Below are 21,858 nucleotides of genomic sequence, written 5' to 3'. Positions count from 1 at the left end.
TGGCCGAGAGTGCTGGTAGGTGGCAGAGAGAGCAGAGATCATGACATGCTGTGCTGAGGTCGGAAGCACCCGCGATAAATGAGGGACTATTGTAATAGTGTTAAAATGGGAACAATTTAAAGTTTTTGCTGTCTTTTGTTTTACTCTGTTAGTTTATAAAACTAACCACTTTCTGTCATATAGATTTGCATCTTATTTTGGATATAAGTGGTCAGATTGATTGAATAAACACGAACACGAGCAGTTACATGATCTCCTGCCGTTCATGACGAGTGATAGTGCTGTAAAGTGATCAGTGCATTGTAATGTGCCTGTTGCAAGGGCCAGTTTTCTGTCAATGAATTACGAAGGAATGCCATCTTACGGCTGCAGAGCAGAGATTCTTTGAAGGTTGTTTTAAATGGAGTCTGCTTCCCTCCTTTGCTGTATCAATGGTGTGAATGTAGCACAGAGCCTTGAAACAAGTCTGCAGACATCCAGTATTCTCTCCTTGAACTGTGTGTCTGGTTTCCTCTCCCCTTCAAACACATTCACACTAAATGTGTAGCTAGTCCCCCACCTTTTGGGTCAGACCCACATTCCATCTGTAGCCCACACATTCTGGCAGTGAACTGTGAGCTGTGGTTACCTTAATTATAAGGCTTTGGTCTTTTTTTAATTCATCGTAGGCCACCATAATGACACCAAAACCTCACAATTAGTCTTCATACATGTTGTGGGTGAATGAATCTGTTACTGATGTGTCTTTCCAGCAAAGTGCATAGTTGATTTATTTCTAGTTCTAATTCACCTCAATGACATGGAAAGAAAAGCGTTGGATCTAAATCTTTATTTGTTTTAACACTTTGTGTGAGAAAACCAGCCAGAACATGGCTCGTTTCTGTAGGCAAGCCTGTTGGTGTCATGGATGTGGATCGGTCAGTTTTTTTCCGGGTAGCCTTTTAAGTTTGCAATAAAGACTTTTTATGAACCTCTTGTACCTTTTTTAAAGCTGCAGTGTTCACAACTGCTGTACACTATGATGAAAGAAAATCCTGCACAAAACTTCATGGTAACTTGTTCCAACCTAAAGTCCTGCTTCTCAGGAAGTTTAACTCCACTGATTTAGCTTATTTTATATGTTTAGTGAAATGAGGGCTTTTATAATTTGTGTTTTTCTACCACTATACCTCCTGTGAATAACTGAACTGTAACTTGTGTGTCTGTGTTATCTTTGGTTCTCAGGGTCTGCGACTGGACTGCTTTACCACAGATCTGCATCCAGGTCCAGACAGAGCTGTAGCACACAGGGACTCACGCATGTTCTTGTAAGCTGCAACCGTACTACCAAGGAAATTCCTCAGACCTCCAGGGTCAACTCGGTGGGTTTTTATCAGCTGGTTGTACAGCTGCACAAGCTTCTGTTTCCACAACACGCATGCACAGAGTGCACAGTTTATGGACATGTTTTTTTTAGTTACTGGAAGTTGAAGTTTGCTTCTGCGCAGACGGACATCCCTAGACAATGGAAACGAAGAGGAGTTTTAGCTTTGCATTACAGAGTTGTTATTTAGCAAGCAAATAGTGACAAATGGTGTGAACAAATTTCCCCGTGACACATTAACTTACTGGCAAATCCAAAATATTTCATTTGTTACCATTACGGATGACATAAATGATTCAGAATGTTACATTATGAATGCTGATAAGTGGCATTTTGTTTTTTTAAAACGTATTTATTTTTTGTGTTTGCCTAGTATTTCATAAAGTTATTCTTCCATCTGACATTTGTCTCAAAGTATAATTAACTACATTGTCTTTTTTATCTTTTTCAAAGCTGCAGAAAGACAAGGGACCAAGGAGGACGCCACAAAGAAACGTGATGGCCACCGAAGGAAATCAGACTAAAGCTGAGCACATGGTGTTAGCAAATAACACTTCACCTCCATCCTATGGGAGCAGACCTAACAGAGAAGCTAAACATGCAAATAATGGTCCAGAAGCATGGCGAAGCTCTGACCACCTGTGGCTATCAAAGCAGCGGAGCAGCCCTTCCCTTCTCTTCTACAGAAAGCTTTCATGTGACAGTGTGGAGGGGACGTTTATGGCTGAAGAACACGTAGACTTTAAATACAGCGCTGAAGTTCTGAACGAAAAAGAAAAACTTTTTGCTGAGCGGTCGACCGTGAAGAATATTGGAGGAGAAACTCCAGAACTTAAAGAACGTTCCGAGGGATCTTTATGGAAACTGGAAAACGTTGGAGACTTTGTGGATTCAAAAGAGAACAAAACTGGCAGCACTCACTGCTCCTGTGGCCTGTCAAGCTCTTCCACATGCACAAACGCTTACTCTTGCCACAGTTCCATGTCCAGTCCAAGTCCCAGCTCCAGTCCCACTCAGTGTCGTCACCTCAACTCTGGTTCTTCTTGCACCAACAAGAGACACATCCGCCGCGGCAGTTTGCCTGTGTCTATGCTGGCTTTCCACAAGGTAACAAGGTGTTAGCTAAAACAAAGGACACATTTCTACACTATTAAATGACTCATCAGCTGTACGGTAACTTTATTATCCTTTTTTATGCTTTTATATTTTGTTTTGTAGATATCTCACATCTCCTCTCAGGGCAGTCCCTGGAGCGAGCCAAGCTCATTGGTGTCATCTCCCAGTGGTTCCCCTCTTCTCAGCCACCGGCACCAAAATGGACACGTATCCCGGCACTGCCTCAAAGATGGATATTCAAGTTTAGGGAGGTTCAACAAAAGGCAGCGGGTTAACAAGTGCAACTTGGAGAAACTATTCCTTCGACCCGCGTCTCTAGAAATCCTGACGACAAACATGGGATCATCCTCGGAAGGGTCCAGGCATTGCATCAGTGGTGGGAGCAGCAGCAGCAGTGATGAGGAGGGAGGAGAGATGCTGTTGGATACTTCAGAGTTCGTCAGGGACCGTAAAGAACGTTCTACTGTCCTGGTGAGACGATTCTTCAAGAACAATCAAAAGGTGGGATTGTACTTTAGTGCAAATACAGTTTATTAAACAATGTCATGAAGAAATTTGCTATTGCTATGCTATTGTTGGATGTAACTGGGACCCTGTGTGTACAATTTTGTTCCACCTCATGTACCACATGTGATGCCAATGACAATAAAACCTACTTGAACTTGTTCAATCGAAAATGTATTTAGGCATTTTTTGCCATTTTGTGATTTTATTGAAGTGATCAGAAGGTCTGAATTGCTTTCTTTCCATAAGGTGACCAAGTCGGTGTGTACTGGAACCAGAGCCATTGTCAGAACTCTGCCATCGGGTCGAATCTCTGAGGATGTCTGCACGGTCGTTGTTGAAAACAGGTTCTGGCATCCCAGCAAGGAGGATATGTGGCCAATTTTAGTGCGCGGAGAAGAATTTAGAGGCCGCAGAGAGATGCTTCGCTTCAGTGGAGTGAGTCTGCATCAGGTAAAATACTTTACTAATGCCTTCAGTAATTCAAAAGTTAGGACTAATTAGAGACAAAACCAGAACTCTGTGCTGTAAAAGTTCTTTCAAGGTCAGCACTGTAGGAAAGCTTCTCTTAAAACCCCAAACTTTGCCAATAAATGTCTTTGTAGATGGAGAACTGAACTAGTTTATCTCAAAAGGAATTCCTAAAGGTCTTCTGTGGGAATCTGAAATTCAATATGCTTTTCATATTTGTTTTAAACCAAGTCTTATCAGAGATCTTTTAACAAGTTTAACACAGTTTCAGCAGCAAGTTGTGCTCAGTCTTTTTAAATACTGGAATCTGGTTTATTCTTAGAAGAAATGTAGAAATAAAGAAGAATTACTGCAGTTTTGTGTTTGTCAGTGGACTTAAAATGCCACGAAAGGTTTGATTGATGATTTCTGCCACTTTCTGCTTTGCTCTTTGTTTTCTCCCTTTTTTTGTGGCCAAATTCCAACTCAGTCAAACCACGAGTGGTTTAAAGTGCAGAATAAACCTGCAGAAAACATTTTGGGTCAGTCCAAGGAAAAACATTTGGTTACGTTATGCCTGTGTTTGTGTTCAAATGTTTTGCCAGTAATGCATGGACGATGGATAATTTGTACGAGGGAATATGTTAATTAACCGGCACAAGGTATGTGCGCACAAACTGAGAAAGCTGTTAAACACAGCCTCTTTGTTCAGGGTAGGCCTCTGCTGTGGAAAATGATTTATTCTGTTGGTTCTGTTACCCTTACTACTGACAGACTATAACTATGACTCCTGTGTGCGCCTGTCTGTCTTCATGTGTAAATGGACTGAGCTGAGTTGGCATGTGTGTTAAATTTACAGCTATAGAAACTGAACGAAGGATGAATTAGGGAGACAGAGTGCAGCAGACGGTGATGAAAGGCGAAAGTAATGAAACAGAGAGAGACGCACTAGATTAGTGGACTATTACATGCTATTTTTCCAAACATAACAACCTATCAAAGAAGGTGGTTAATCTTTTTTGTGGCAGTCATTTACAGTTTATGCAACTCTTTCCTCGCATACAGCAGAATACAGTAAGAAATAAAAAATGCAATTAAAATTTGAAGAAGCAGAACACTAGCTTAAAACTTAAAGGAATAAAGCCCTATTTTAAAGCTAAAAGAAACAAACTGCTAGGTAAGTGCCAAAAGTAGCAAAACATTAGCTAAATATAGCAAAAGGTTAGCAAAAGGCTAGCTAACAGTAGAATTAGAGTAGCACAATGGTAGCTATAAGTTAAAAGTAGCAAAAAGCTTGCTAAGTGTAGTAAAAGGTAAGCTAAAAGCTAAATCTTTGAAGGAATTGAAGGCATCTTAATTTCTATAGGGAAATTTTTGTAAATAAAGATTAATATTCTGAAAAGTTTTAAAATTACAAAAGCTAAAAATGATAGCACTCATGTTCTGACGTTTTAAGTTATGAATGGTTAAAATGGCACAAAGGAAACAGAAGAGACTGCAGAAAAAATTTGTGGAAAACAAAAATGTGAATTCTGAATGAGAACACTTGAATCCAACAATTAGGCTACCACAGGTGTTGCATGCAAAGGAGATAGGCAGTCACATGAGCGTGCACGTGACTGAATATTTTTATATTTTACTTCATATGATGAGATTTTATACACTGGTGTACAAGTATGCACAGAATGGAAATGTGCTTGACTTTTTACTGTTTCTTGCATGGCTGCAACAGAGCCAAGCACTGTGTAGAGTCTCTCATGTGGAGGAGGGGAGTTCATACACACACGCCATAAAAACACACACACTTATGTGAATGCTGCAGTGTGGTTTCTAACTGTGCCGCACTGTTTTTATGAACCCGCTGTGGTTGTAGAAATACAGGCAGAGTGAAGTTCAGGGACTGAAGGCCTAATAATGAGCTTTTTTGAAAACGGAGGAGTTGCCAGGACTTTGCTTGTGAAAACATGATCAAAGTTCATTCAAGAAAGAGTCGCCAGAGAAACACTGACAATCGTGTGCAACAAATGAGCATCGGTTGGATTAGTTGGAGCAGAGTTTTTTGTTGAAGTCTTGAAAAAGAAAATAGGAATGTTTAAACCATAACTGCATACACACGTAATGCTACACAATCCTCTATATGGTGTTTTTCTTATGCGGCAGGAGCCACTTACAGGAGTTTTTGGAGCTATCCTTTGGCCTTGTGTGTTTATTGCTACAACTAATGAAGAGAGCCAAAGGACACACAGAGAACAACAGTGACAAAATGAGAATAAGGGATGGTGGCACCATGGAGAAAATGAGATTTTTAGAAGGGAAAACGAAAACAATCCCATTGGAGAGAATTCAGAAACGTATGGAGGAGGTTTGTTACAGACAGGAATACAAAGACGGTAAAATTTATGTTCTTTTTTTTCCCCATGCTTATTTATATTTAGAGGGTGTCCACACATCCTTAGAACATTTTTAAAAGTCTTAAATTCATTTAAAACATTAATTGGTTTTAAATACGTTACTCAACGGTGTTAGAATTTGTCGGGGCAGGAAGGATTAAAGTTCTCCATCGCCACAACGAATTTCCGATATCTGTTAAAATGAGGGGGAGATGTTGTGGTGGTCTTGTTAATGCCATTGATACATGAATTAAAGTGGTGCTGCTTTCAACCAATAAAGACAACCAGAGGCACAGTTTGACCCAATCAGAGCAGAGCAGGGCGGGCCAGGTTCTTTGATTTATAATGAGTCCAGAGCAGAGAGAGACTGCAGGTGAAAGCTCCAATCAGAATATTTTCCATGGAGGTCACCTCGTTACCCTAACGGATGTAATGAATTATCAAATGTATACATATTACAAGTTTGTGTTGGCAGGTGACCATTTCACTGCAGCTGGGGGCGATGCCAGAACTGATACACCATCACCCCACTCCCTCCTCACGCACTGCGCCCCCGACCTCCCCGGGACTTTTGTTTCTAAAATGTAACTTTGCATTAAACGTTACTGAGTTCTGAGTGTCGTCAGCATCGTTCAGACATGTGCAACCTGCACGTGTGACCAAACTTCAGGTCCGAGAGAGAAAGAGCACGCTGCTTCAGGAGTGTACAGCCTGAATCGGTGCAAGAGGAGGCTGCGTCTTGCTGCTTTAGTTCTTATAATTAAATATTAACGCTAAAAGAGAAATATTTAAATGCACCAGATTATAGCAGAGATGTCTCTGTTTAATTTAAAATTTCCCCTCAAACTCGAGAAGTTCTCTCTGACTGTAGTTTATCATACAGTAAATATCTGCTAAATTCATTTCTACATGGTGTTTTAATACCAACAAGGTGTTGTGGCTGTTTTGATGAGCTAGATTTGATTATATTTACAACCACACTGAGAGCTAACCACTCTGATCAATGTAACTCAATAAATGATCAAATATGAAAATTAATAGTATTAAATGAGCATCCATCCATCCATCCATTATCTTTACCCACTTCTTCCTTTTTTGGTCACAGGGGTCACTGGTGCCCATATCCAGCAGTCACTGTGCAAAAAGCGGAGGACATCCTGGACAGGTCTCCAGTCCATCACAGGGACACATAGAGACAAATGAGACAAACGACCATTCACTCTCTCACTCACACCTAGGGACAATTTAGAGTTACCAATCAGTCTAACCTGCATGTTTTTGGTCTGTGGGAGGAAACCGGAGTACCCGGAGAAAACCCACGCATGCACCGAGAGAACAGGCAAACTTCACCCATAAAGGCCCCCGGCTGGGATTTGAACCAGTGACCTGCTCGCTGAGAGGCAACAGCTTTACCAACTTGGGCGGGACTGTGGAACAGTGGTCGAACAGCTGCCTCTCAGCGAGAATGTTGCTAGATTGAATCTTGGTCGGGGGGGGGGGGGGGATTCTGGGTGGAGCTTGCTGGCTAGCTATTCTGCAACTAAATAATAATAATAATAATGTCATCACAATGTCAGCACTGTATGCTTCCATACAATGGCGAAATTAGTCTCTGCATTTAACCCATCCGCCACCAGGTGGTGCAGTGGGCAGCTATTGAAAGCGCCTGGGAGGCATTTTGGGGATGAGGCGTGCTGCCCAGAGGCGCCACGTGATGTGCAGTGACTGGGGATCGAACCTGGGACTTACGGGTCCCAAGCCGGCTGCCCTGCCTCTACACCATCTCGGCCCCCTAATGTGTTAGTGCAAATGTATTAACAGTTGGCTGGATGACATCTTTGTGTTTGAAGGCTAAACTGGAGATTAAAACACATTTGAGCCTCATGCCATGAATGTATTCTGTAGATTTTTTTTCTTATTGGATGTTTCCAACCAAATAACTGGACTTATACACGCAGCTATTGAACCAGAAAGCACTGAATATCACTTAATGTTCAATAAACAGACAAAAACTAAACTTGAATGTGTTTCATTGACACATGCTGTGCTTGGCTGAAATGCAGCAGGATCCTCCAAACATCGCCTGTATTTATAGCTTTGTTGGTCTTAAATTTCATTCTAGGTAGCATTAAAAAGTCACTGTAGAAAGGCTCTTAAAAAGTCTTGCTGAAACCTGCAGATATCCTGATGTAAGCGACTTGAAATCACCTTTGCTGTAGATTATTTTGTCTTAATTTCAAAATAAAGCATCTCAAATCTATCTGGATATAATCTCTACCAACATAAATGTGTAAAATTGTTACGTAATTATTTTTTGGCTCATGAGTTTCAAAGTGGATCCTAAAGGTAGTTGAGTTGAGATGTTTTTGGAACTTTACAAACTCTCCAAAAAGCTTTTATTCATTGTCCTAAGATTGCAGGATGTTTCTCAGGGGATGTGACAGATTTAACAGTAAATGAGCAAAATAAGTTGCCTGTTGTGTACATACAGTAGAAAAGTGTTTCTTTAGACTGCACTGGTTTAACACTGAAATACATTCCTCAGTTCTGCTACAGGATCAAATGTTCTCCTACACTGAAGGATTTCATTGTTTAGCCTTGTGAACTCCACCAATTAGAGCCCAGTTGGGTTCTTTTCAACTCAAATTGATGTCAAGCTGTAAGTGACCAACTGAGTTAAATAAAGCAAACATTGACTTCCTATTAAAGAGCTTTCCAGCAGTTTTTAGACACAATCATTCATTCTTTTCTCTAGGGATGCTCTCTGCTTTCCTGTTTTCCCCAGAATTTCTTGTCATGGGTTCAAGTCCAGCAAGTTTCCAGTTCAAATTGAGTTTGTTTTATGGTGGGAAAGTGTGTTAAATTGGCGCATTCTGTCGTTCAAGGACTGCGTTCCCCATATTAGCAAACATCTTACACCCCTTGAGAGTTTGTTAGGAGTTGTAGTTGCACCGTACAGTCACAAATATTTAGTTTTGTTTTTAGTTTACATAGAAAGTCTCCTTTGTGAAGACTAGATTTATAATTTTAACCTTCAGTCAAGGATTCTCATGTTTCTTTTACTGAGCTGTTTGCTTTTTCCTGGTAATATGAGAAAAAAAGAAAAAAGTCTTCTTGTAAGTAAAATATGAGTGTTTTTTTCTCTTTAAACCGCTTGAAGAGCCACTAAACTAGGTCAAATCAACCTATAAGCTGTTATCCTTTGTGTAACATATATATACAGTAGTACTTCGCGGTTCGTTTTTCGCGAACTCGCTCTATTGCGGTTTTTCAAAATAAGATTGGACATGACATGGATGAGCCGCATGATTGGCATTTAATTTTTTTATTTAAAATAAACTATTTAAAATTATTTAGCACCCACTGCACCTGTGTGCAGCCCACAGCTTGCAGGAGAAGCTTCCTCGTGCAGCGTGTCATATCCACTCTGCAGCGGAGAAGTGGGCGTGGCCGAGAAATCATTTTATTTATTCATAAGAATTTGATTAAGTGCTAAAGGTCACTTTAACCCAGAACAGGGCGGAAAATTAAACCCCCAATCTTTCTGTTTTGTAAGACAATCACTCTACTGATGAGCTGTGGTGCCCAGATTCAGAGTCAGATTCACTTTATTGTAACTCAAATATGTTTAAAACAGAAAAGAATACAATTACCTTAATGAAGTCTTATGCCTCTCAAGTGGTTTCAAGTTTGCCCTTTTTGGATGCAATTAAAAAAACTAATTATGAAAAAATGTTTTTGGATTTTTTTGTCAGGCTGCAAACATTCAGGTAATTGAAGCTTTTATTTACAATGAAACATTTTCTTGAATATTTTGTGTACACAGCATTTTTTTTCTCCTATGAAGTTAAATGCTTTCTTTATACTTACATGATTTCAACATCTCTGCTGAGTAGCTTAACAAATAGGTAGAAGGACTAAAGAAAATGTTTAACAAAAGAAAAACTTTCAGACAAAACCCCTTAATATTAATTTAATACCAAAAGAAAAACAAACGGTTTGAGAAGATTACAAGAACAAAAAAAGTGACCTGTGCTGGCAAAATGAGCGACAATAAGGAACTTTTACAATATTAAGTTATTATTTTCAAATTCTCCATCTGAAGAGCATCAACATTATATACAGTCTGTTGAAATTATGAAATGTAGCACAAGCTAGATTTGTTTACAAGAGTGTTGTGTAGAAAACAGTTTTTATTGGTCTGGAGTGATGTCATCGGGAATTCCTTCCTATATTTAAAAAGGGATATATGCCCCAAGCTTCACAATGACACCCAACATTGTAGGAAGGGATTCACTGGCGCTACGGCAGCATCAATAAAAAGCAAAATAGTCAATTTTGAACAAATAAAATCAAAGGTTCATAAGGATTATTTCTGGTGACATACCTGCTAAAAACTTCAATTTAAAGTGAGATTAGGAAGAGCATTCTAGTTCAGTTACTGGGATCACCAAATTGTTGCTTTATGGGCTCATTTTTACTCAAAAACTATTTTTTTTCTTTCATTTTGCGCTGCAAACTGTTCATTCTGACTCATTTCGCCAGCCCAGGTGAGCAAACATCACCTGTCGGTCTTAAACACCACTATAAAACCTACAGCCTTTGGCGAATGTTGCTGCTAGTTAAATGTTTCATATATTTAATTCAGGTCATACATTCTGTAAACACACCTTGCTTGTTGTTAATGACTAGTGTTTTATTAAAAGTGACTGTTTAGAGATAACATGTCCAGCAAATATCCGGTTGAAAACATTAACCTGGTTCCAGACGGTGTCATAAATGAAAGTTTTATTGATTGATTTGCCTCTGTAAACAGTAATCGATAGTCACAGTCTTTAAATTTTGCCTTTTAAGGTTATATTTCCACACAACAACACACAATAGTGCTCACTATATGCAAGTTAAACTCACCACCTGTTAAATATGACATATTTTAATGGACCACATAGTTATGGGGTGCCATTTGTAAAGTTACACAGTCAAAAGTTAACTGCAACATTTTGGTTTATTTAGCCATTCTAAACTAAATGTTTACTGCAAGTTAAATATTTAGGTCTGAGCTAAATATTTAGTTGGCAAATTAATTTTGGAAATTAAATGTTTAGCTTGGAAAATAGATATTTAGGTCTGAGCTATTGGCAAATTAAATATTTAGTTTAGGAATTAAATGTTTATCTTAGAAATTAAATGTTTACTTTGGAAATTAAATATTTAGCTTGGACAATAAATATTTAGTTTGGAAATTAAATATTTAGTTTGGAAAATAAATATTTATCTTATAAATTGAATATTTAATTTACCCCTAAATATTTAGTTTACAAACTAAATATTTAAGCATTTAGTTTGTAAACTAAATATTTAGCTTGTAAGTTAAATAGTTAGTTTGGAACTATGACATTTATAAATGTATGAATAACATGGTGAAAATATGACTTTGAAAAAAAATCTATTTTTTTTTTCTGAAAGGCATAAACCAAAAATATTGCTGTTAATTTTTGACTGGGTAACTTGACAAACGGGACCCCGTACGCAGTACACAGTAAAAACAAGCACTGATAAGAATTTAAGAGTGTCTAATTATACTTACAAGGCAGAGTTAGCCAACACTCGCAGTAATTGTTCAACTTTTGCTTACGTTTTGTTTTGTTGTAGCACATTCATCCAGTCTTCTATCATATACTGACATAAAACAGTGATATGGTGCAAGAAAAATGCTTTCATTATGATTTTTTGGAAATGGTTTTAGCTTTGTTAGCACATCATTACTAACAGGCATTAGGAAATGTCATTGAGAAGCACCTGTTTTATCTGTGAGCTGTCGGTAATGTGGCTCAAGTATGCGTTTGATTTCATTCTTGCCAGTGACACACAACAGTTAAGCAACTTAACAATTGTGTCATTGTGTTCAGACAGAATGTACAAGAATAAAATATTAACCGTTGTGGCTACTAGAAAGTTTTATTGAAAACTTAGATGCCTTTAGTGTTAAACAGTGCAAATTTCTTACAATAAATCAGTTTAGTAACTCAAATGAGAATTGTGGTTTATTTTTAGTGGTACAGACAGATAAAAGCCAGATTATGATAAAAAAAAAAACAGTTTTGGGATAAAGCAGTGGTTTATTGACAGAATGGTTTCCCCCTTTTGAGCTGCCCATTCGACAATTAAATTTCCTTTTATAAATGGGCCTAACTTTGCTGAAATCACTGAATAAACTATTTGTGCCTAAATGTGGGTTACATTTTATTCCTCAGAAGTTGATTTTTAGACGTTCCTGTGTTTATAACGGCAGGTGTTTTTGCTGGATTAAAGACAAAGCGACACCAATCCCTTAAGACTATAATTTAATGACTCCTAATCTTCAAGCCTTTTCTCAGATTTTACTTTTCTTTTATTCCAGAGGAGCAAAAAACAAATGATCACTCAGATTAAGTAAGAATACATTTAAATAAATAAAGATTCCCTAATGAAAGCCGTTTGAGCTCAGGTGGATGGAAATGCACTCTAATCCCTTTTGTGTGTCAGACTCAATTAGCTTTGTGCCACTTTCACATTCTTTCTGTGCACGTCGTCAGACTACAAAGGAATGTGCCAAGCGGGGCAATTTTTTGCCCAGTTGGGTGTTATGGCTTAGCTAGAGATTAGAGTGTGTGTATTGAGACAATCCCATTTAGTCAGATGTTTGCTTACACAGAAAACAGGAAGGACAGTAAATATCTTGCATGCCTCTGAGAGGAGTACTGTTTTTATAAACGAGTTTCTTCAACAATGTGACCTTTCTGCTCTAAAAACACGTCGAGGCTCCACCGTCAGCCGAGCTGCTTTTGATACATTTACACGAGTCTTACCGCACAGAAGCACGTGTGGCTGCTGGATTTTATTGGATTTATTTTTGTTGAAACACATTTTATTCATTTGTTTCAGGGGAATTACAAAATGATGTCAAAACTGTGCGTGGGTGTATTTTTCTAGGGCTAAAATGTGTGTGTGTGTGTGTTAGATGTTGCATCAGGTTGTAAATCTGTGTGAAATATGGAAAATTGCCCTCGTTTGGAGTTAAAGAGCTGGATTTGGACTTTTTCCCCTTTTTGTTTTGTTTTTTAACGCCTGACATTTCAAAGGATTTGTGCACATGTTTGCTATTTGAATAGCCTGTTGAACATTTACATCTTGCACATTGTTGGATGATGACTATGAATGCTCGTTATGTTAAGGTTTTTTTTTTTTACAGACGTTCATGATGTCACATTAGTGCTGCTGTGGAAAAAGATTCCTAAATGAACTCCTAAGAATTCAAAAACAAGACAGCTGAACTTCTTTACAGTTATCTGCCAATATCTGAGGAGGATTGTTTTCAATTCAAATGAAAATCGCGGTGATCAAAGTTCAAACCACTCCTCCACATTGGGGGAGTGGTTTGAATATACCACAAAGGTTGTTTCTTTTTTTTGCCCTTGGGGCCCCATGTAAACAGCATTTTAGCAGCCCTAAAGCAATATATTTTTAAACTGGTTTCCAGATTGAAAATAATCTTGAAACCTCATCTTTTAAAAACAGTATTACCATCCACCTATTGCCCAATGTATAGCCCCAAGCATGACAGCTGTAAACAACAACACTGACAGGTTGCACGCTCACATTTGTGAATTACTGTAAAACCTTTGTATGCTGTATTCCTGCAATATGCAGGCAAGGCTGAAAACATCGCCTTGGATAAAGCAGCAAAAAATAAATAAATAAACAAACCATCAAATAATTAACATGCTTAAAAAGACTGTTAACACCTTATTAAACAATTTGTCAACATATGTAACAAGAAAAGTTTTAGTATAAAGCTCAACAATTAAGTGTGCATTTAAAAATGTGAGAAATGAGAATAGTTGTTAAAGTCTGACACTTGCCTGATAGGCTACAAGGATATGTTTTCAGAGAACAAATAAAATATTGTTTTGAATAAACAGCATTTCCATGTGGACAAGGCCAAAGCCCTTGATGACCCTGAGGAGATGGAGGGAGCGTAACTCACCTGTTATTTCTGATGAATGGAGTACCTCACTGCAATATGAAAGCTTGGAGAAGTACAACCCCCCCCCCCCCCTACAAAAAAAAAAAGAAGGCAGTAAAATTAATAAACATCTGTACAATATGTGTTCACGTTACCAATTCACTGTGGCCAGGGGAGACGATACATCAATCACTCACCTACCCCCACACTGCACCTTCAGCCTCCCCAGGTAGAGATGGACTGGACTAACACCTGAGATGTTGCTGCAGCAAATACATAAGACTGACTGCGCACGGTTAGAGCATATCACAGCATGGTGGTGTTTGAATTCTAATTTTTCATTCATTTGGATGTCAAAACTCTTGAAAGGAAAAGTTGAACTCGCCACAATAAAGCAGAATGTATTGTCCTTAAAAAAAAAAAAAAATCTATAGCCTGGTGGACTCTAATCTGATGGCTGTCCAGTCGCCTAACCCCAGATGACAGCTGACCTTTAAACTCCCCCCATCAAAAATAGGTGGAACGCTCAATTATTGGTCTAGATAAATTGGTCTATTTTAATATTTGTGTGGTGGGGGCTTCATGAAGCAGAATGAAGCATGCGATGATCGAGGAGAAGCGCGCCCATCATAACTGGGCCTTCTGTACTCAAACCTCACACATGCTGTGCAAACTGCTGCTCTTAAAAGCATAACAGAACCTCACATCTTTGTGTCACTGACCTCCACCATCCCAGTCTGGCTAACCTCCCCACCAGAGCAGAAATTTAAGGGAAACGCTGGACAGGAAGTCTGATTGCTTTGTTTTAAGCTCAGGATTTGCCATATCTACGATGACTGAGACTCCACAGACAAAACCTGTTTTAACGACTAACTCTTTCAAGCTCTCTGTTTCTGCCTTGCGTTTTAATCAGTTTCCACTCCATGCACTCTGCCTTCATGGCAAATAAATGTGTCACACTGTTGATTTACTCTTTCAGCGATGCAATCACCTTTTTAAACTTTTATGGAACGCATGAATAGTTTCATTAAAATAATATCCTTTTGCTTACAGTGTGACGTTTGTCTTTTCTCTTTTTGCTTAGGATAGTTAAAGTGCATTTCAACATTAGAAGATGTTCGAAGTGCTTTCAGAACAGTGACTTATATTTTAATCTTTGACCAAATATGAATCCACTTTTTGAATGAGGAGTTTGTATAATAATGCAAACCTGGATAATCAACACTTTGCTGAACAAAATGAACACGAACATTTAAAGTACCTTATTTGTTGTATTTTAAAATGCACGTCTTTGATGGATACAGCATTGAAAAAGTGATTTTAAATTTAAGTGATCATTGGCATGAAAGTCAGCCTGTGGTGCCATCTAATGGAGCAGGATGTGCTTTTCCTCCACATGAACTTGGATTGTGAACAGTTTTGGTCTTTGTGCACAAATGGCGTCTGAAAAAGGGACTTAAATATATATTTATATATATATATATAAATTTAGAAATACTTGACATGGAAGTTAGTTCTTGACATACAGGCACATATGTCTTTTGTTCATATATTTAGGCTCCTAAAATGTGTTGTTTAAAAAATGTATTATATTAAATTGAACTTATTGAGTGAATGTTTTTGAAGCATTCACACTATTGTGATCCATTTTTCTTCCGTACGTTTTCCGGCGCTATTTTCGCCCCGCAGTTTTCAAGCTGTTTCAACAAATCAGAAATTAAAACGTTCAGCTCTTTCAGGACAATCCTGCTATGACTTTTGGTAGGGGTGTGACTCGGGCTTTTTGAAACATTTAGCCTTTTCTGCCATTTTTTTTCTCATAGAAAATGAATTGAGCTCATTTTACATCCTTCAAATCTTTAGATCTGTTTACAACCTTTTACTGCTCCTTTCACGTTTTGGTCTGGCTCAGCTTCTTTCAGCTTCTTTGTGCAAATTTAAACATTTTTTCAGCTTCTTTCATCAGTTATTTTTCAGCTGTTTTGTGCTCCTTTCAGCTTATTTCTGCAAGTTTCAGCTTTTTCTACTATTTCAGCTACTATTTAGCTATTTTATGCAAATTTAAGCCTTTTCAGCTAATTCCACAATTGTTTTGCACTCATTTCAACTTTTTTCTGCCTAATTCAGCAAAAATGAGCTCTCTCCACTTCATTCTTGTAATTGCAGCTTCTTTCTGCCCTTTTTAGCTACTTTTCAGTTGTTTGTGGCTTTTTAAAGCTTTTTTTCAGATAAATTCCACTTTTTTGTGCTCACTTCTGCTTCTTTCAGCCTAATTGGGCAAACATGTTTATTCTGCTTTCTTCTGCTAATTTAAGCTTGTTCTACTTTTTCCAACTACTTGTACTTTTTAGCATTTTTAGCTAATTAGCTGTTTTAAGATAAATTCACGTTTTTCATGGTAATTTTTACTAGTTTCAGCCTAATTAACTTATTTCTGCTAATTTCAGCTTATTGTGCTCCTTTCAGTGTTTTTATGCTAGTTTGAGCTTTTTCTGCTATTTCAGCTACTATTTAGCTGTTTTTGTGCTAAATTTAGCTTTTTCAACTAATTACACATTTTTTTTTAGCTCTTTTTAGCTCCTCACACTTCCTTCTGGTTTTTTAAGCTTCTTTCTGCCTTTCAACTAGTTTTCAGCTATCTTTTGCTCATTTCAGCTTTTTTAGCTAATTTCCAAATTTTTGTGCTAATTTCTGCTTATTTAAACCTGATTCAGCAAATATGTGTTCTTTCTGCTTTCTTCTGCTAACTTATTCTTTCAGTTAAGCTAATTTTCAGCATTTTTTTATTTTTTTAGCTAATTTCTGCTGTTTTTCAGCAGGTTCTTCTGCAATAAGTATTCATACTCCACTTTCACAGCAAATGCAATTTCTCTAGTTTATCATTCCTATTGAATCATCAAGTTTATCGCACAACAAGTGCTGTGCACAAATGGGTGCTCATGCAATATCTTAATTTTTACAATTTAACTGTTATTCCAATATTTTGATAATTTAGGATTTACACATTTTAGCTTTAAACAAGACTATAAAAGGTTAAGCATTTACTACTAAAAATGGTAATCCTCAGTCATAACGTACCCTATAGCTATATAGCTATACAGCTATATATTTTTATTATGTCATTAAAATATTTAGTCACATATTTGATTAAAAAAACTAAAGTGAAACAAAAAATGTGCTTCATTTTCCTTGTGTTTATCAGGTGCTACATTTTCACCAGTACTTTTACAGTTTTCCACTGGAGGGCAGCAGGATTTTTTAAATAGATTTTGATAGATGGTTTAAAAAATACTGGTACAAACTGTGTTGTAATATTAACTGTATTTAAAAAAAAAAAAAAAAACTTTTTTTTTTTTTTTTGGGAAGCTCCAGCCTGCACAGAAATGATCAAAATACTGCCAAACTACTGAATCTTTTATGCCTATTTAATATTGATCAGCGACTCAGGTTTTCTTCGATAATAAATGCTAATATTGCACTATAAAACATGAATCTCATCTCTTATTTCGGGCTCCTCAGACCTGTGTAATTAGCTGCGTATTGATCAAACAAATGCAAAGCGAGGACAAGCCAGCTGTTTGCTTTGTTCTGTGCTCACTTTGATGTCGAATGGAAACATTTTAACTTCATTTGGCAGAACCAGTAAAGACAAACTGCATTCATTTCAGGCCTGTGACCATGTCATCCCATGTGGGAAGACTTTCTGATTTCTTATTAAAGTAAACAACCTTTTGATACCAACATATAAATAAAACCACTTCTTTATGGAGATGTACACTTCGTATTCACACACCTATTAGTGTATATGAGTATAAGTCATTTATTTCCTCTCTTAAGTTTAAAAATAAGATTAGTGGATCTGCTTCGTTATGTATGTGACCAGCTGGGTGTGAATCCATGTTTTAGTTATTGGTAGAATAAAACGAGTATTTTTAATAAAACAAGTACTTTTCACAAAAATTGAACAAGAGCTTAACCTATGCTTGGTATTTTTTCAAATAGTTTGTGTGTGTGTGGGGGTGTGTGTGTGTGTGTGTGTGTGTGTGTGTGTGTGGGGGGGGGGGGGTAACCTCCCACAGTGTCACTCACTCATGCTCTTTGTTCTTGTCGCTAATAACAATAGAAATAATTCACTGTTATATCCAGCAGCAAGTCAAGCTAACAGTAAGTTATCGGACACTTTTGTGTTTAACAAGATAAAAAAACAAACAATAATTTTCTTCCTTTCTACTTTAATAGAATTATATTTTTTAATGAAAAATTCTATGAGATGGCTGTTATGATCCTAATTGTTGGTTTATATAATACTGAATTAAACATTTATTATTATTTATTATTACAGGTCCCTCTTGTAAATGAGTCCTCGAGGCTCTATGAGACTAACCTGTATTAATAAAGGTTGAATGAAATATTGCTTCAACAGACCATACATTTGAAATTTGAACAGCTCTTTAGCATTTCACATGCCCTGATGTTGATATTTATTTATTTATTTAAGAAAAATTGAGAAAACACTGTTTGGCGTTGGTGGATTTTTCAAGTTTTACATGAAGACATTCTAGAAGGACAAACATTTCTTTCAAACTGAGTAGCTACCTTTATGTCCTTGTTCAACGACAAACAATAAATTGTGTTTTACTTCTACTTAAGTGTATTATTCAGACTTGAAGCAGTTGATTTAAATGCTAACATTTCACATGATTGGTTTCAGCTGCAAAATAACTTGACAGAACGCTGGCTTCACATCAAGTTCAAGTCAAATTTATTGTCATTCGCATCACATGTGGTACATGAGGTGGAACGAAATTGTGTACTCAAAAGTCCCAGTTATACCCAATTATAGCAAAAATAAAAAGTATAAACAGAAACGGTTTATATGGATATATATATAAGATGTGTGTATATATATATATATATATGATGTATACTAAACGAACCCCAAACAGTACGCTAGAAGATCTAAGATATACGCAAAACACTAATGATGTAAAATAACATGTTATATTAAACAGCAGCCTGAACATGAGTCTGTGGTGAGCAGATGGGTATGGATGCATACAGCAGAATGAGATCAGCAGCAGCATGATATCAGCAGCGTATATAAGACACACATCACCTATTAAAGGCATCAATGGCTGACATCACTGCTAATCACTGCTTGGTTAATTATTGCTAATTTTAATTATCTTCGGTTTAAACTTTTTAACTTATTAGATTATTTTAGCATCTACTGTTGCGGCATTTCAATATTTTTTGTTACATCAACACCAATAAAAGAGCTGAACTAACAAAACAGTTCAGGAAACACAGGATGCTTTGAAGCACTCAGCGGCACATCTACTCAATGTTGGACTGTTGCTTGCTGCTAAATCTGCTCTTTTCATTACGCACAGGTAGGCCTGTCAGGATAACAAATTTTGCTGGGCGATTAATTTTCTCCAAAATTATTGCGATAAACAATAATATTGTTTGAAATTTGACAATAATTAGTAATTATTGTCAAATTTAAGAAGAAATGTTGGCTTATTTGTTTTGAGTGTAGTGCCTTTTTTGATCACTGGATGACAATATAAGACTGTTTGAACCAAAGGATGGATAGTGAGGGAGCGAGCAGCGTGTCTGTAAAAAAAATGGGAGGGAGGCCCCTTGACGTGACGTGGGCTGTCTCTCCTTCCTTTTTTTTGGTTCTCAAAATGGTGGACGTTCGATGTGATTTGAGCTCTTTAGCATAGCATTTGTCACACAAAGCTTTTAATAAAAAAAAAATAAAAATCAGTAAACAAGTTCTCAGCTTCTTTTTGCAGAGAAAAACGGCTTTCAACCGTGAATTTTGCAGCTTCGACAAGACAGAGGCGTTTTCCCCCGAGGTCGGCCTGTTAGCTTAGCTCGTAGCTTAGCTTCTCAGCTTAGCTGCTTTTTAACAATCCAAAAACGCGATTTTGGACGGTTAAAACGGATTTTAAAGAGAAAGGGAGGGGTCAGTGAAGAACACCGGAGTTGAGCTTTTTGTCATCCAATGTCCCGTCGAAAGAGAGAGACACGAAGAAACGATAAAGCCGATAAATGAAAATGAGGTTGACAATTTTCTTTTATCATGCGATTAATTGATTTATTGTTTATCGCAACAGACGTACGCACAGGCTCTGATTGGCTAAGACACTGTCTTGGTGGGTTGCATGTGATGGGTAGTTTACTAAAAGCTGATCAGTGGTGTAGACTTTGCTTTCAATGAACTACAATGGTAGATTCTACTAAATAGTATGAAAAGCCTTTATTTGAATTCTGTCTGACATTGCTTACATGTTGAAGTGGGTCCAGAACAAGGATCGATTAAGACCTCAGAGCAGTGTCTCCTCTGTCATCTGCTGGCTTGTGATGAGTTTGTTGCCTCATCACCTAATATGGGGGTACCCTCTGTTTTTGGGAACGATCATTAAATCTCTGTCTTCTTGCCCAGTTTTAGTTTTTTTGTCTTTATTCTGTACTTGTTTTTCCCCCTTCTCTGTTTGCTTGGGCACTGTGGAGATCTCCTTCACTCCCTCTCTTCCTCTGGCCCTTCTGCTCTCTGTTGCACTCCAGCCTTCTCTCACTTGTGTAAGTGTACACAGTCTGAGAGGGATTGGAGCTTAGTGGATTTTCTCCCTTTCTCTTCAGTTTATCAGTCTTTTTGCCTTACAGTAAGTAAATTGTTTACTACATGCTCTTGCTGTGCTCGGAGAAAAACTTTTAATCGCGTCCTTTATGGTGAAAGTTTATGTCTGTGCAAAAAAAAAAAAAAAAGCAGCAGATTAGAATGAATGTTTTATGCAAAACTGGAATTTAATATGCAAGTTACATATAACTTCTTTTGTTCACTTTAATCTTAAAAATAATTAAATCAAACAAAGCTGAGCTGTTTTAGATTGTAGTTTATTCTCCATTTTAGTTTTAGTTTTTTGGAGTTACCTTAACATTAAAGTAATAATGTTCCGGGAAGCTTCCCCCAAAACAAACACGTTTCTGCGCATTCAGTTCCAGAACAGAAGTAATTTATGCCTCGAACCTTCGAAAGTGCAGAACATTCATCAGTCTTATCTGCAGCCGTCTGACCGAAGCTGTGCTCTGTAATGTAGGAGAGTGTAGGGGCTTGCTGTAGTATGACATCATGAGAACTGTAAGTGGGGGAGTATGGGGGTGTTGAAAGTCCCACTGAGGGACTCTGGATAATGAGTTTCAGGTTGTGTTAGCCCTCAGGATCACCCTGCTTTATTTATTAATTTATTTCTTCAACTAACTTTATTCTAATCTTCTTTTCTTTACTACATCTACAGTTTTTTATTCGTTTTGTATCAGTCAGATATTTTCTGCCTCGGGTCTCTCATGGCTAAAACTTCAAGCTGAATATTTTATTTCAAAAACGTGTTCATGAGCTGCAAGAATTGCTTCATTTAACTTGTGGTGGAACTTCTCAACGGCATCATGCCTCAGTCAAGACAACGTTCAGATGAGCTGCCAAAGAAAAACTCAGGTTCAAAATATTAAGTGTGACGATGGCAGAAAATGAAAGAAAATGTCTTCCACGTCCAACAAAAACTCTATAGGACACAACAAAGTTATGTCAGGTCCTCTGGACGGTTTCTTCTTGTTGAAACTTTTCATATTTTATCCGCAAGACCTCATCAGTCTGAGGAGCCCCAACAAGCTCAGTCTTAAAAGCACCTTCACATAGTGGGTCAACCAGTCTGATGGTGCTAAGATGGTTTCTGGAGTCCACCCCGGGCTTTTAAGATTGAGTTTGTTGTTGCTCCTTGGACTGATCAAGTCTTTTGGATGAAAGACGCAACATTTTAACAAAAAGAAACTGTCCGGAAGGCCTGACTTAACTTTGTTGGATTTTTTACCTAGATTATTGGGATTAACTTTGATCTACAGGACACAGTTATATGGGACTCTTTAGTGCGTCACCAACTCCAGAGCAAACCTGGTTGAAGTGCTGGTTTATGGTCAGAAGCATGATTAGGATTCCCAAACACACCTGGCTGATGTTGGAG

The 21,858-nt window shown here is 37.6% G+C and overlaps 1 protein-coding gene across 1 annotated transcript in view; it reads left to right on the top strand.

The window, feature by feature from the left end:
- The first annotated feature begins 1,283 nt into the window (after window positions 1-1,283).
- plce1 (phospholipase C, epsilon 1) overlaps window positions 1,284-21,858 on the top strand; it is a 79,396-nt gene continuing 58,821 nt past the window's right edge. The window contains exons 1-4 of the mRNA XM_037691434.1: window positions 1,284-1,361; window positions 1,817-2,470; window positions 2,582-2,980; window positions 3,233-3,436. Of these exons, the coding sequence (XP_037547362.1) occupies window positions 1,862-2,470; window positions 2,582-2,980; window positions 3,233-3,436 (1,212 nt within the window). The 5' untranslated portion in view covers window positions 1,284-1,361; window positions 1,817-1,861. The remainder of the gene's footprint in view (window positions 1,362-1,816; window positions 2,471-2,581; window positions 2,981-3,232; window positions 3,437-21,858) is intronic.

Source organism: Nematolebias whitei, chromosome 17 (genome assembly GCF_014905685.2).
Source record: "Nematolebias whitei isolate Nwh7 chromosome 17, NemWhi1, whole genome shotgun sequence".
NCBI lineage: Eukaryota > Metazoa > Chordata > Actinopteri > Cyprinodontiformes > Rivulidae > Nematolebias > Nematolebias whitei.
The sequence above is the reverse complement of the archived record's forward strand: the minus strand, read 5'-3'. Positions and strand labels throughout refer to the sequence as shown.